This window comes from Hypanus sabinus, chromosome 12 (assembly GCF_030144855.1).
Source record: "Hypanus sabinus isolate sHypSab1 chromosome 12, sHypSab1.hap1, whole genome shotgun sequence".
Taxonomy (NCBI): domain Eukaryota; kingdom Metazoa; phylum Chordata; class Chondrichthyes; order Myliobatiformes; family Dasyatidae; genus Hypanus; species Hypanus sabinus.
Window position 1 is genome coordinate 9,910,136 of NC_082717.1, and position 15,834 is coordinate 9,925,969.

General features: G+C 43.7%; 1 protein-coding gene across 2 annotated transcripts in view; it reads left to right on the top strand.

Moving 5' to 3' along the window:
- The window catches only part of adat2 (adenosine deaminase tRNA specific 2), a 72,603-nt gene that overhangs the window by 18,044 nt on the left and 38,725 nt on the right, over positions 1-15,834 (top strand). The window contains exons 2-3 of one of the 2 annotated variants that reach the window (XM_059985527.1): positions 3,363-3,467; positions 11,403-11,553. In XM_059985527.1, coding sequence (XP_059841510.1) covers positions 3,363-3,467; positions 11,403-11,553 — 256 coding nt within the window. The remainder of the gene's footprint in view (positions 1-3,362; positions 3,468-11,402; positions 11,554-15,834) is intronic. The other variant, XM_059985528.1, reaches the window with a different exon arrangement.

Here is a 15,834-nt window from a genome sequence, read left to right on the forward strand (position 1 = left end):
AAAACCCCAAAACCCAATAATTAAACCATTATGTTGCTTAATAATAATTGTAACTTTCATCGTGGCAGGGCCTTTATCCTTTAAAATTGTTCCGATCATTGACCGACTGTAGCCTAACGCTTTTCCAATGACCGATAGCGTTTCATCAATTTCTGATCGCTTTATTATTTCCACTTTATTTTCAATTGTGATCGTGATTATTTTCGTGAACAGAAACACTGCAGATTCAGAGCTCCGCTGCCGGGTCCTAATCTCCACCACACTGAGACAGGTTAAATAAGGTCTGAGGTTCCGCTGGGTCCTAAGGTCCACTGCATTGAGACAGGTTGAATAAGGGACTTGAGCATCCGCGAGGGGTCCCGGAACCAATCCCTCGCTGATAAGGAGGGCCGACTATACTCTTATCATAATACAGACAAAATGTAGGAAAAACTCAGGCAAGATTAGGCAGCATCTATTGAAAAGAATAAGAGTTGACTCTTAATTCGTCTCCTTGGAGTCTTAGCCCAGTGTCGACTCTCCATAGGTGCTGCCTGATCTGCTGAGTTCCTCCATCATTTTCTGTGTGTTGCAGAATCTCTTGTGTTTGTGATTATACTGTACTCTATCAGCAGGGGTCAGTATTGGCTTTTGAAATGAAGATAAAGATCGGCTTCATTTGTCACGTACATGCAAACACACACTGAAATGCATCATTGCTTGCAATATGCTGGGGACAGCCCACAAGTGTCGCCACACTTCCAGCGCCAAGGTAGCATGCCCTCAGCTCACTAACCCTAAAAGGAATTCAAACTATACAAAAGATCAGTTGACAAAATATACAGTTTGGCTTTGCCAAGAGTTGTCATCAATTGTACCAACATTACTGGGACGAGTTATTTACTCTAGTGCATTATCTAAGATACTGCTGGAAAATTACCAAAAATGAATTATATTTCAAAATTTTGGCCACTCTCCTCTCCTGGCAATTCCTCGTTCTTCAGCACCAGCCAATAGGCTTCACCTATCACCTTCTAGCTTGTACCTCCCACCTACCTTGTAAAGGCTTCTTTTCCTGTTCCTTTCCAGTTCTGATTAAGGGTCTCAGCCTGAAATGTCGACTGTTTGTTCCTCTTCATAGATGTTGCCTGACCTGCTGAGTTCTGTCAGCATTCTGTGTGCATGTTACCCTGAGAATTTTGGCATTAGAATTTATTTTCTGTCCCATCAGATTTTAGATTTGCTGATTCTAGATCTCGGAGATATTGTGATTAAAGTTGGATTTGCCTTCATACTGCATATTACTTCAGAGTAATTTTGCTTTTTTTTGTATCAAAGATTCAAAAGAATTCGAAGTACATTTATCATCAAAGTATCATCTTCAGTATCAACCTGAAGATTTGTCTTCCTCACAGATAGCCACAAAACAAAGACCATGGAGCCCATTCAAAGAAAACATGGAAAAATACACAAATCATGTGCAAATTGAAATCAAACCAGTCTTTGAAACAGTGTAAGAATGTTCAGTTTAGTTCAGGTCAATTAAATTTAGCACTCTGTTGTTTGTTCACTGCACGTTGCAGTGCCACTCCACCCCAATCAAAGTTGCGTGTTCAAAATCAAAAATTCAGGACCAAACTACAGTACTTCTCTGTTCCTTTTGCTTTTGCAATTAAAGTAGTAACATTGAACAATTCTGCATTTGGGAGTGCATGTGCGGAACTTCGATTGATCCTGTTTAACACACACAAAATGCTGGAGGAACTCAGCCGGTCAGGCGGCATCTACGGAGAGGATTTCCCAGCAGCCATCCATTTCAATTCCATAAGAAATAGGAGCAGAATTAGGCCATCTGGCCCATCCAGTCTGCTCCACCACTCAATCAAGGCTGATTATTTTATTTATCTCTTCCTCAACCCCAGTTCCCAGTCTTTTCCCCATAACCTTTGATGTCATTCCCAATCAAAAACCTATCAAGTCTGCCTTAAATACACCAAGCAACCTGGCCTCCACAGCTGCATGTGGCCACAAATTCACCACCCTTTGGCTAAAGAAATTTCTCCGCATCTCTGCTTTGAAAGGATGCCCCTCTATCCTGAGGCTGTGCCCTCTTGTCCTATGCTCTCCCACAGTGGGAAACATCCTTTCCACATCTACTCTCTCTCGGCCTTTCAACATTTGAAAGGTTTTAATGAGATCCTTCTGACCCAGAGCCATCAAACATTCCTCCTATGATAACCCTTTCATTCCAGGATTCATCGTTGTGAACCTCCTCTGGACCCTTTTCAATGCCAGCACATCTTTTCTAAGGGTGTCAAAACTGTTCACAATACTCAAGATGAGGCCTCACCAGTGCCTTATAAAGCTTCAGCATTACATCCTTCCCATTCCATTCCCTTTCCTATTCTGACATATCAGGGCATGGCCTCCACTGCAACAATGAGGCCACTCTTAGATTGAAGGAGCCAATACCTCATGTTCCATTTGGGTAGCCTCCAACTTTATGGCTTCAGTATCGATTTCTTCAGCTTCCAGCATTTCACCTCCTTCTCTTTCCATTCCCCAGTCTGTCTCCCCTTTTATCCCCTTTTCTCACCTCAGAATCAGATCTAATATTACTGGCATATGTCATTAAATTTGTAGATAAAATAGTTAAATAAATCATGCACAGTCAGTAGTGAGGTAGTCTCATGGGTTCAGTCTCCATTCAAAAATCTGGTGGCTGAGGGGAAGAAGCAGTTCCTGGATTGTTGTTTGTGTGTCTTCAGGCTCCTCTACTTCATCCTTGATGGTAGCAACGAGAAAAGGGCATGTCTTGGGTGATGGGGGTCACTAATGATGGATGCTGCCTTTTTGAAGCATTGCTTCTTGAATATGTCCTGGACACCATGGAGGCTAGTGCTCATAGTGAAACTGACTGCACCCACAACTTTTTGCAGCTTCGTTCGATCCGAGTAGCCAGAATGTTCTCTATGTTACATTTATTCTGCCCGTCACCTCACTCTGGTGCCTGTCCTTTCATTTCTCCCATAGTCCACTCTCCTCTCCTATAATATTCCTTCTTCTTCAGCCCTTTGGCTCTTGCGCCTATCCCCTCGCAGCTTCTTAGTTCACCCCTCCCCCAAATGCCAACCTTCCCCCTCACCTGGTCTCATATATCACCACCTTACTTGTACTGCTTCCCTTCCTTCCTTCTTAATCTGGCTTCCTCCTCCCTTCCTTTCTAGTCTTGATGAAGGGTTTCGGCCTGAAATGTTGACTATAGATTGTATCAACTTACTAAATTCCTCCAGCATTTTGTGTGTTGCTTTGGATCTCTAGCATCTGCAGTATCTCTTGTGCATGTGTGTTTTATTGATTCTGTTTGTTTGGTTGGTTTACAGGCAAAAGTGGCTTTGGAGAAGGGTGAGGTGCCTGTTGGGTGTCTGATGGTTTACCACGATGAGATATTGGGACAAGGGAAGAATGAGGTCAATGAAACTAAAAATGTAAGTTAATTCAATATTCAAGATTGTTTAATGTCATTTCCAGTACACAAATGTAAAGGAGAATGAAATAATTATTTTCTTGATCTGATGCAGCACAAAAAACAAAGACACTAAGATAAAGAACGCAACAATAAAAAGCACAATAAATATAAATATATAAGATAGCTTATATACATAGATTGATTGTATGCCCATAAAGCGATGTTAGGCACAAGAGTGTCTGTGAAACTGACAGAAAATGATAAAGTAGTAGTGGTGGGAGTGTGTTGAGGTGGGTTAGTGGGTGGAGGTGTTGATCAGTCTTACCGCTTGAGGAAAGTAACTGTTTTTAAGCCTGGTGGTCCTGGTGTGGATGCTATGTAGCCTCCTCCCTGATGAGAGTGGGACATACGGTCCAAGAGTAGGGTGGATGGGATCCTTCATGATGATGCTGGCTTTTTCTGGTTCCTTTCTCTATAGATGTCCTTGATGACAGGTAAGCTGGTGCCAGTTCTGCATTGGGCACTTCTGACAACCCGTTGAAGAGCCCTCCTGTCTGCTACAGTGCAGTTTCCAGACCATGAAGGAGGCTGTCTTTTGCATATCTTTAGAAGGACGTGTTTGTCGATGCACGTAGCCCAGCTCCTCAGAAAGAGAGGCATGGCTGTGCTTTCTCAGTTGTGTATTATGTGTTCCGGCACCAGGAGAGGTTGTGTGAGATGTGCATTCTCAGGAGTTTAACACTGCTCACAGTTTCCACTGCTGTGCTTGGAGGGGTGCGAATCGTGCAAGTTCACCTGACGTTGATAGTCATTTCCTTTGTCTTGTTGACATTGAGGAAGAGGTTATTTCCCCGGCATCAGGCCTCGAGATCTACCATCTCCTCTCTGTAGGCAGTCTCATTGTTGTTGTTGATGAACCCCACCACTGTTGTGTCATTGGCAAACTTGACAATGTGATTACTCGGCTGTTTGGCCAGGCAGTTATATGTGAGCAGAGTGTACCACAGTGGGATCAGCACACAGCCCTGGGGAGGGGCACATGTGCTGAGGATGATGGGGATGGAGGAGCAGTATGTGGTGTGCAAAACAGCACAGCGGAACACACTGAAGATGATTATTACTTTGCTCATCAGAATCAGAAATTGGGTTTAATCGCTCTGACTTGTATGACGTGAAGCCAAATGTCAGATGAGCTTAGATGGGCATCTTTGTCAGCATGGGTGAGTTGGGCTGAAGGGCCTCTTTCCATACTGTATGACTCTTGTCTCCAGACTTCAGAAATGGTGTCTTACTGCAGCAGTCTGGTGCAAAGGCATAAAAAATGCTATAAATTGAAAAATAAATAGTGTAATAAAATGAAAAGTGAGGCTGAGTTCATGGACTGTTTAGAAGTCTAATGAAGGAGGGGAAGAAACTGTCCCTAAATTATTGAGCGTGCTTCTTCAAGCTCCTGTACCTCCTCAATTGTAGTAATGAGATGGGATGTTCTGGACGGTGTGGGTCCTTAACGATGGATGCCACCTTCTGAGGCACCACTCTTGAAGGTGTCCTCGATGGTAGGGAGGGTTGTGCCTTTGATCGAGCTGGCTGAGTCTACAACCCTCTGTAGATTCCTGTGATCTTGTTCATCGGAGCCTCGGTACCATTATGTGATACAACCAGTTAGAATGCTGTCCACCGTACATCTGTAGAAATCTGTGACAGTCTTTGGTGACGTACCGAATTTCCTCAAGCTTCTAATGAAATATAGCCATAGTATGCCCTCTTAATGATTGCAACTCCATGGTGGGCCTAGGGTAGACCTTCCAAGACATTGACACCCAGGAGTAGGAAGCTGACCCTCTGTGGACTGGTGTGTGTTTCCTCGATTTCCTCTTCCTGAAGTCCTTGGCCTTACGGATGCTGTGTGGAAGGTTGTTGCAACACCAGTTAACTGCACTCCAAATGTTAAAAGTCTTTGGGGTTACTTGGAGAGGTGCTAATCCAAGCCTGCAGTCACTGGCAACTCTACACAGGGTTTGGGAAAACAAGGAACCATGCGCCAATCATATCAGCACTCTGAAGTGAAACGCACAGATAGAGTGGATGTTTCCTGTAGTAGGGGAGTCTAGGACCAAAGGGCACTGCCTCAGAATACAAGAACACCCCCTTCAGGACAGAGATGAGAAAGAATTTCTTTTGCCAAAGGGTGGTGAACCAGTGGAATTCAGTGCCACAGAGAGCCTTGCAGGCCAAATCATTGGGTATATTTAAGATGGAGACTGGTAGGTTCTTGATTAGTAATAGCATCATAGGTTACAGGGAGAAGGCACAAGGGCGGAGTTGAAGGATAATAAATCAGCCAAGGTCATATGGCAGCAGCACGCTCAATGAACCGAATGGCGTAAAAATGCCCCTGTGTCTTATAGTCTCAACTAAAGAGTGTTCATCGATCGGCCCATGTTCACTAACCAATTGTGGTCCACTGTTAGGCGAAACCTTTGTTTTAAAACATGTCATTCTTGTTTCAGTACCTTCTGTGACCTTACACCTGTCTACCTCTACAATCTTTCCCAGCTCAATCACAAATAAATACCTCCACTCCTCCAAGTGTGAGCTCTTAATCTTTCCTGAATTGAATTCCCATCGGAAGCATGTGCTTTCAAATGTCAACAACCCAAGTCAAAATGTCAAAATCTATCCACCCCTTTTCATTACATTAACCTCTTTGAGTAAGCTTTTGTTCACTTGCTCTAATTCCTGTGGATTTTTTTCCATTCCCAGAGGGGTGGAGGTGAAGTCATTGAATGTTGTTATTTTATCTCCTAATGTGGCTGGATTTCAACACCTTTTACCCTATTAAAGGTGCTTACAAATATAAGTTGTTATTGAAAAGTTGCATTGACAAGGCCCAGCTGATAATGTAACCACCAATGCTTGTAAAGGTTAACAGGAAATTTGTAATAGCGCAGAGGAACGGAAGTCATCTGATGCAAAGGTTGGGTTTCAGAAATCTGTAGATTATTAAATAAAGGAAAGATTAAGGTGCATCAGAGACTTAAGAGATGACGCATACTAAGATGAGGAGTAAGAAAAAACTTGTGGAAGGTGGGTTGGGAGAAGAATGATGATGTGCGGAGAATATTTCCTGTAGTGAGTGAATCCAGGACCAGAGGGCATGGTCTCGGAATGGAGGGATGGCCATTTAGAACTGAGATGAGGAGGAATTTGTTAAGCCAGAGGGTGGTGAATCTGTGGAATCCATTGCCAGAGGCTGTGGAGGCCAAGTTGTTAGGTATACATAAAGTGGTTGATAAGTTCTTGATTAGTCAGGGCATCAAGGTTTATGGGAAGAAGGCAGGAGAATAGGGCTGAGAGGATAATAAATTAGCCATGATTGAATGGCAGAGCAGACGAAAGGCCAAATGGCTAAGTGCTGCTCCAGTGTCTTATGGTTTAAGACGGAACGTCCTGGTTGAGTGGGGTCTTTGATTATATTGGCTGCTTCACAGAGGCAGCAAGATTAAGTAAGCAGATCCAGCTTATGCATTGAGTAACTTGTTGCAGAATGTCTCCAACTTGCTGTTGTCACCAGAGCTGGTCATTGACTTCAGGAAGGTGGGTCATTGCATGTGCCCCTGTCTGCATCAACAGTGCTGAGGCTAAGGAAGTTGAAAGCATCAAGTTCCAAGACCCCACCCATCCTGGACATTCTCTCTTCTCCCCTCTCCTACCAAGCAGAATATACATATGCCTGAAAGGACGCACCACCAAGCTGAAGGACAGCTGTTATCAGGCTCTTGAACGGACCTCTTGTACAATAAGATGGACTCTTCACCTCACAGTCTACCTGGTTATAATCTTGTACCTTATTGTTTACCTGCACTGCACTTTCTCTGTGGCTGTTGAACTTTATCCTGCATTGTTGTTGTTTTACCTCATACTAGTACGATGTACTGTCTAATGATCTGCTATGTATAAACAGTATGCCAGACAAACTTTTCACTGTATTTTGGTACATGTGACAATAATAAATCAAAACCAATGTCACTACTCCCTCACGAGGCTAAAGAAATTTGACATGTCCCCATCGACCCTCTCAAATTTTTAATTTATCAAAGTACCATAGAAAGCATCCTATCTGGTGCGTAGTGGCTCGGTATGACAACTGTTCTAAACGTAACTGTAGGACACTGCAGGAAGCTGTAAATTTAGCTCAGCACGTCACGAAAACGCCTGCCTTCTATGGTGTTTGAATATACAGCACTGCCTCGGTAAAACAGGCAGATTAGTCAAAGACCCACCCATCCCGGGCATTCACTCTTCTCCCATCTCCCACTGGGCAGAAGATACAAAAGTCTGAAAGCATATACCATCAAGCTCAAAGACAGCTTCTCCTTGCTGTTATAAGACTATTAAATGGTTGCTTAATACAATAAGATGGACTCTTGAACTCACAATCCACCTTGTTATGATTTTGCACCTATTGGTTACCTGTACTGTACTTTCTCCAACACTCTATTCTGCATTCCTTTTGTTCTACCTCAATGCACTGTGTATTGATTTGATCTGTATGAACTGTATGCAAGACAAGCTTTCCATTGTATCTTGGTAATAAACCTATTCCAATTCTAATTTAATAACTAATCTACCTAGGTTTCTGATCATTGGTGACCACTCCTCGGTGATTGCCCTGCCTTTGAATACAAGGATAGCTGGTTAGATATTCTGGTCAGCACTGATCGATGACTGACACTTTTGTGGCTTAAACGTTCTGTGCCACTTTCCCCATGTCTGCATATTTAAGGTTTTGCTTCATGCAGGCAGGGACTGCCACGCATTTGTCCACTTTGGTTTCAAATGCTTTATGCTGATGGTGCTAGTGTCTAGTTCTACATTGGTCCCCATTTCCCAAGTCCCTCAGCCATCCTTACTCACTCCCTAATGTCCTCGAGGCCGCTCTGCATCCACCTTAGACCATAAGGCATGGGAGTAGAATCAGGCAGTTTGGCCTGTCGAGTGTGCTTTGCCATTTCATCATGGCTGGTTTATTTTCCGTCTCAATCTTATTTTCTTGTCTTCTCCCATAACTTTCGACACCTTGACTGATCAATAACCTGTCAAACTCTAAATATACTCAACGACTTGGCCTTTACAGCTGTCTGTGGCATTGAATTCCACAGATTCACTGCCCTGTGGCTAAGGAAGTTTCTCCTCGCCTCTGTGATAAGGGGATTCCGGGTGAACAATGTGGTCTTTGGGGTAACTGCAAGTCTGTGTCCTTACTGTTACTTTGCTCACTCTTGAGCGCTTGGTGGCGGGCGCTGACGCTTTTATTTTGCCGGTGGGGGGAGGGGATCGTTGCTTGCTGCCACTTGCGCGTGGAAGGGAAGGGAGGTGGGGGTAATTTGGGGTTCTATCATTTAACTGTTGTTCATTCTTTGGGGCACTCCTCTGTTTTTGTGGATGGTTGCGAAGAAAAAGCATTTCAAGATGTACATTGCATACATTTCTCTGACATTAAATGTACCTTTGAAACCCTTTAAAGCCTTCTATTCAGAGTCTGTGCCCTTTAGTCCTTGACTCTCCCACTGTAGGAAACATCCTCTTGTCCACTCTGTCTAGGCCTTTCTATATTCAGTAGGTTTCATGATACCCCTCATTCGTCTAAAGTCCAAAGAGTAGAAGCCCAGAGCTATCAAATGTTTCTCATATAGTGACCCTTTAATTCCCCCGCTCTTTCTTATGAATGTCCTCTGGACCCTCTCAAATGTCAGCAAGTTCTTTCTTAGATAAGGGGCCCAAAACTGCTCACAATTGCACTGACTCCAAGCCTGTCCACACATTGTCAGCACTCTATTATGAGACCCAGTCCTTGCCTCTTTCTTTTTTTTACCAAAATAAGCTTTATTCCTAATAAAGATTAATTACTAGAGTAAACTGTGCAATGCTTATAAATTCTTACATTCATAGTCAATGCTTTCTGTACAGTTCTATTATATTCTGACTCATTAGTAGCACTGCTGTGACTTCGTGGACCCCTGGGGTAGTACGGTAGCTACAATAATGAAGGCACTTCCTCCCCAACTCACATCCTCCCTGTCCAGAAGGAGACGAACCCTAGGCTGTTATCCTTCACCAAGACCTTGTGGTGGCTGTACCAAGCTTCAGTGCATCCCTCAGCATCTACTCCAATTAGCAGCATTCTTACATGGACATCTCGATGTGTTGAGGTACCAACAAGGTGTTGTGTTCTGTTACATTTGTTAAAATTGATCGGACTGCTACCTCTCATGCTGCTGCCTGGGGTGGTACACTTCTACAGTCATCCTCACCCTCCGCACCTTCCTCTCCAAGAACCCTGTAATGTTGTCCTTTTTCACCAAGCCCTTGAAATTGCTCCACTGAGTTTCAGTGTATCCCTTAGCATGAACTCCTGTAGCCTGGAATGGGCCTGTCAGCAGCATTCCTCCATGGACATCTCGGTGGAGGCAGGCCAATAAGTTTTCGGCAGACCAAAGGCCATCTTTCATGTTGAGTTGCTGATACTTGCCTCCTTGTGTGGATTATCAGCTCATTGACAAACAACAGAGCCTTGAGAAGTTGACCTATTGCCTACCTCCCTAACATTGAGCCTTGGTGAGAGAAGGGGAAGGCAGCAAGGGAAAATCTGTAGACAATTCAAACCCATTCAGAGTGGAGGAGCCGCAGCAAGTGGTGGATACAGCACAGTCTATCATAGGAAAATCCCTCCCCACCATTGTGCACACCTACAAGGAGCAATGCCCAAGAAAGCAGCATTGAACATCAAGGACCTTCACCATCCTGCACATGTTCTTTTCTCACTGTTGACATCGGGAAGGAGGTACACGAGCCTTTAATCCCACACCACCAGGTTTAGGAGCAGTTATTACCTTTCAACCAATCAGTGTGGATAACCTCTACTCTGAACTGATTCCAAAACACTTTCAAGGACTCTACAACTCATATTCTCAGTATCATTCGTGTACTATCTTTTATTTGAAGTTAGTTGCCTTTTGCTCATCAGTTGTTTGTCAGTCTTTGTTTATGTGCAGTTTTCAATTGATTCTGTTGCATTTCTTTGTGAATGCCTTTAAGTAAATGAATCTCAGGGTAGTACACACTGACATATACATAGTTTGATAATAAAGTTATTTTGAACCTTGATTAATAAGGATATGGTCGAGCACTTCTGAATCAGAATCAAGTTTAACATTGTTGGTATTTGTTGTGTTTTACAGCAGCAGTACATAGAATACATCAGACTAAAATCTATGAATTGCAGTGAGAAATACATACTGTATATGAAATTAAATTTGTAGTGCAAAAAGAAAGGATAGGGAGGTACTGTAAATGCTTTAATGTCCATTCATAAATCTGTTGGCAGAGGGGGAAAAGCTGTACCTAAATCACTGAGCATGTGTCTTCAGGCTTCTCCACCTTCTCCTTGATGGTAGCAATAAGAAGAGGGCTTGTCCTGGGTGATGAGAGTCATTAATGATGGATGCCACCTTTCTGAAGCCTCGCCTTTTGAAGATGTCCTTGATGCTGGGGAGGCGATGGACCTGCCTGAGCTTGCAACTTTCCAACCTTGTGCAGTGGCCACTCCATTTCAGATGGTGATGCAACCGGTTAGAATGCTCTCCACAACACATCTGTAGAACATTACTAGTATCTGGTGACAATCTTCTAATGAAATATAGCTGCGTTGTGCCGCCTTTGTAATTGCATCAATATGTTAGGCCCGGGATAGATCTTCAGAGATGTTGATGCCCAGAAACTTGAAATTTCTGACCATTTCATTGTATCATTGGCAACATCACGCTTCAACTTCTTATTCTTAAAAGAAGCAATTTGACAGGTTTGAGAGAAGGTTTATAGCAATAAAAGTGATCTTTCTGACGTCCTTAGTCCTATATTGTACTTAATCCATGATTTATCTCTGTTCAAACAGGCTACTCGCCATGCAGAGATGGTCGCCATTGGCCATGTCTTGGAGTGGTGTCGCCAGAAAGGCATGAGGTGGCAGGAAGTGTTTAAAGAGACGGTGTTGTACGTCACTGTGGAGCCTTGCATCATGTGTGCTGCTGCCTTGCGACTGCTGAGTATCCTTCAACGGTTTTGAACTTTCACACGAGGGATAACTTGGGAAACCGGCTGAACATTCTCTGAAATGAACATTTCTATGTCAAGTAGTATTCCCTTTCTCTTCCTCCATAGAAAAAAACAAAAATTCTCAAAACTGGAAACCAATAGTCTGTTGACATTCTGGGGAGTGTTAGCAGTTTGGAATCCAGAGAAAATCACAGGTTGGGAAAATTGAGGCAAGAGATTCTATAGATGTTGGAAATCTTGAGCAACACATACAAGTTGCTGGAGGAACTCGGCAGGTCAGGCAGTGTCTACGGAGGGAAATGGACACTCAACATTTTAGTCACCTGAACTGTTGGCTGATTATGTCCCTCCATCAGTGTTGCCTGACCTGCTGAGTTCCTCCTGCCTTTTTTATGTGTTGGGGAAAATTGAGCGTGTGCCTTCAGGTTTCTGGATTGCCTTCCTGATGGTAGGAATTAGAAAACAGCATGACCTGCGTGATGGGGGTTTTAATGATGGATGTCACCTTTTTGAGGCATCTCTCCTTAAAGATGTCCTGGATGTTGGGGAAATGAGTGCTCATGATGGAGTTGATTAAGTTAACAACTCGCTGTAGCTTATTTCGATCCTGTTCAGTAGCCCCGCCACACCCCCCACCCCCTTTATACCAGGTGGTGATGCAGCCAGTTAGAGTGCTCTCCACGGTACAGCTGTAGAAATTTGTGTGTGTCTTTGGTGACAAACCAAATCTCTTCAAGCTCCTAATGAAATGCCTTCTTTGTAGCTGCATCGATATGTTGGTTCCAGGTTAGGTTCTCAGAGCTCCTGTATACTCTGTTATCCCCCGTCTTCATTTTTTGGTGACTGCTATTAGCTTCTACGACCTGATCCCTTAAATTTTCTCCATAAACCTCTAAGCCTCACATGTTCTGTTTGCACACAAGAGGTACTGCAAAATGCTGGAAATCTAAAGCAATACTCATGATGTGCTGGAGGAGCTCAGCAGGTCAGGCAGCATCTATGAAAGTGTATAGACAGTCGACGTTTTGCCCTCACCTCATCCTCCCACCGCCTCACCAGGGATAGCATTCCTCTTGTCCTCACCTGCCATCCCACCAGTGTTCTCATCCAGCACCTAATTCTCCGTAACTTCCACCATCTCCAACGGGATCCCACCACCAAGAAATTCTTTCCCTCCTCCCCCCGCCCCCACTTTCTGCTTTCTGCAGAGGTCGCTCCCTACACGATTCCTTTGTCCACTCATCCCTCTCCGCTGATCTCCCTCCCAACACTTATCCTTACAAGCAGAACAAGTGCCACACCTGCCCTTGCACCTCCTCCCACATTACCATTCAGGGCCCCAAATAGTCCTTCCAAATGAGGTGACGTTACAGACGTGAGTCTGCTGGGGTCATCCACAGTATCTGGTGCTCCTGATGTGGCTTCCTTGTACATCAGTAAACGTAGAGCATAGAAATCTAAAGCACATTACAGGCCCTTCAGCCCACAATGTTGTGCCGACCATGTAACCTACTTTTGACATACAACACGCTGGAGGAACTCAGCAGGTCGGGTAATTTCCCTCTCTCTCCCTTCCCCCATCCCAGTTTCACTCTGCCTCCTCTTCCAGCTGCCTATCACCTCTCTCATGATTCTGCCTTCCTCTACTACCCATAGTGTTACATTTCTTCACCTTTCCTGCCTATCCCCTCTCTGCTTCCTCCCCCCTCACCTTGATCTTTCCTCTTATTGGTTTTTCACCTGTCACCTACCAGCCTTCTCCTTCCCACCGTCCCCCCATCTTCTTTATAGAGCCCCTGCCCCCTCCCTCTTCAGTTCTGATGAAGGGTCTCGGCCCGAAACGTTGACTGCTCATTTCCACGGATGCTGCCCGACCTGCTGAGTTCCTCCAGTGTGTTGTACGTGTTGCTTTGACCACAGCATCTGCAGTGTACTTTGTGTTAACCTACTCTAGAAGCTGCCAAGAATTTCCTACTGCATAGCCCTCTATTTTTCTAAGCTCCATGTACCTATCTAAGAGTCTCTTAAAGGACCCTATTGTATCTGCCTCTACCACCATTGCTGGCAATGGATTCCACATACCTTCCACTCTCTCTGTGAAAAACTTACCTCTAACATCCCCCTTGTACCTACTTCCAAACACCTTAAAATTATGCCCCTTCATGTCAGCCACTATACCCCCTCGGTGAGACCCAGCAAAGATTGAGAGACCGTTTTGCCGAACATCTATGCTCCATTCGCCAGAAAAATTGGGATCACCCGGTAGCCACCCATTTCAGTTCTGCTTCCCATTCCCATTCCAACACATCAGTGCATGGCTTCCTCTACTGCCGTGATGAGGGTAGACAATCAGGTTGGAGAAGCAACACCTTATTTTCCCTTTGGGCAGCCTCCAACCTGATGGCGCGAACATCAATTTCTCAAACTTCCAGTAATTAGCCTCCCCCCCACCTCCTTTTCTTCACCATTCCCCATTCCTGTTTGCCTTATCTCCTTACCCACCCATCACCTCCCTTTGGTGCTCCTCCCCCTTCCCTTTCTTCCATGGTCTTCTGTCCTCTCCTGTCAGATTGCCCCTTCTCCAGGCCTTTGTCTCTTTCACCAGTCAACTTCCCAGCTCTCTACTTCACCCCCTCTTCTCTCCCGGTTTCACCTATTGTATTTCTTCCTCCCCTTTCCCCACCTTCCAACTCTGACTCCTTCTAGTCCTGATGAAGGGTCTCAGCCTGAAATGTTGACTACTTATTCCTTTCAATGTATGCTGCCTGACCTGCTGAGTTCCTCTAGCATTTTTAGTGTGTTGCTCTGTTTCCTTTGCTAGGATACTTTATAAACCAACAATTTTGACCTCACAATCTACCTCAGTATCATTTTCCACCTTATTGTTTACCTGCACTGCATGTTCTAGACCCCGTTCTGTTATTATTCTACATTATTCCATCTCAGTGCACTGTGTAATGATCTGATCTGTATGAACAGTTTGCAAGGCTATTTGTTTTACCGGATCTCGATACATGTGACAATAATAAACACAATTCTAATTCCAATTCTAAGCTTTTTTTTAACCTACCCAATAGCATATATGGGGCGTGTTAAGCTATCAAAATTCAAAGTAAATTTATTATTGAAATACATGTAAGTCACCATACACTACCCTGATTTATTTTCTTCTGGACTTTCACAGTAGGACAACAAAATACAATAGAATCAGTGAAAAACCACACACTAACAGATACAAGTAAACAATGTGCTGAAGAAAGCAAAATAGAAAATAAAACCAGAAATAATAAATAAATGCATATATACATCGTTTTAGTAATTCTAAAAACATGAATTGTAGAGTCTTTGAAAGTCAGTCCATAGGTCAGACTATGTCTGACTTAAGCTCCAGTGAAAATCCTCGAGGTGTTTTTGCCAGGTAGTGTTTAAAAAAAAGTCTTTCCATTTGTCAAGGGTGACCAATACCATAAGATATTCGCTAATAAGTCCAGGAGAAGTGTTTGATGGTATAATTTATGATAAATGTGCCTCATAACTTCTAGTTATTACTGACAAGGTAATGAGCTGTTCTAGAAGTCTGGATTTTTCTTACTTCATCCCACTGTTTAATTATTTCCAGTTAAGGGTTATCAAGTCATGCAAGTCTGTTACCCCCATATTATTTCATAGCCTAATAAACAACTCTGTCTGATCCTCCTCCCTCATTGCTGGCTCCAAGTGCTGGTTTCATTTAATTTTATTTCTATATATATTTTTTTACCAGATCCAGGGAACTTTAATGACTTTCAGAGTCTACAATGAGCAGTTAGAGATTTGCAGCAAAAAGAAAGAATGGCAGAAATTATTAAGATTAGAAGATTTTAATTAAGAAATTAAATATATCTATACCTTTTGCCCAGAACACCTTCCTGCTCTTGAGATTTCATTATGGAGTTGTTAAATATTCTGACGTGGTGTCACTTTCTGCTGCTATTTGGAACGGAGTGGGTCTATTTATAGAGGTAAATTGCAGCATTCTGTTGGCACTCATGTGAACCACACGACAGAGCAGCCACTTGGGAGAGTGATTAAGTGGGACGCAAACCTCCTCACCCACAATTGTACTGAGCAGCAATTATCCCTGTTGCTCTGTAGCTCCTGTCGTATAGTGGAATGAATGAGACCACAGCTACTGTGTGGGGGTGGCTCGGAGGCAAATGTAAGGAGGTCTTGCAAGACGTCCAGGGGTTTAGCTTTTCTCCTTGAGGATACAGTGTTTTGCACCAAATTTT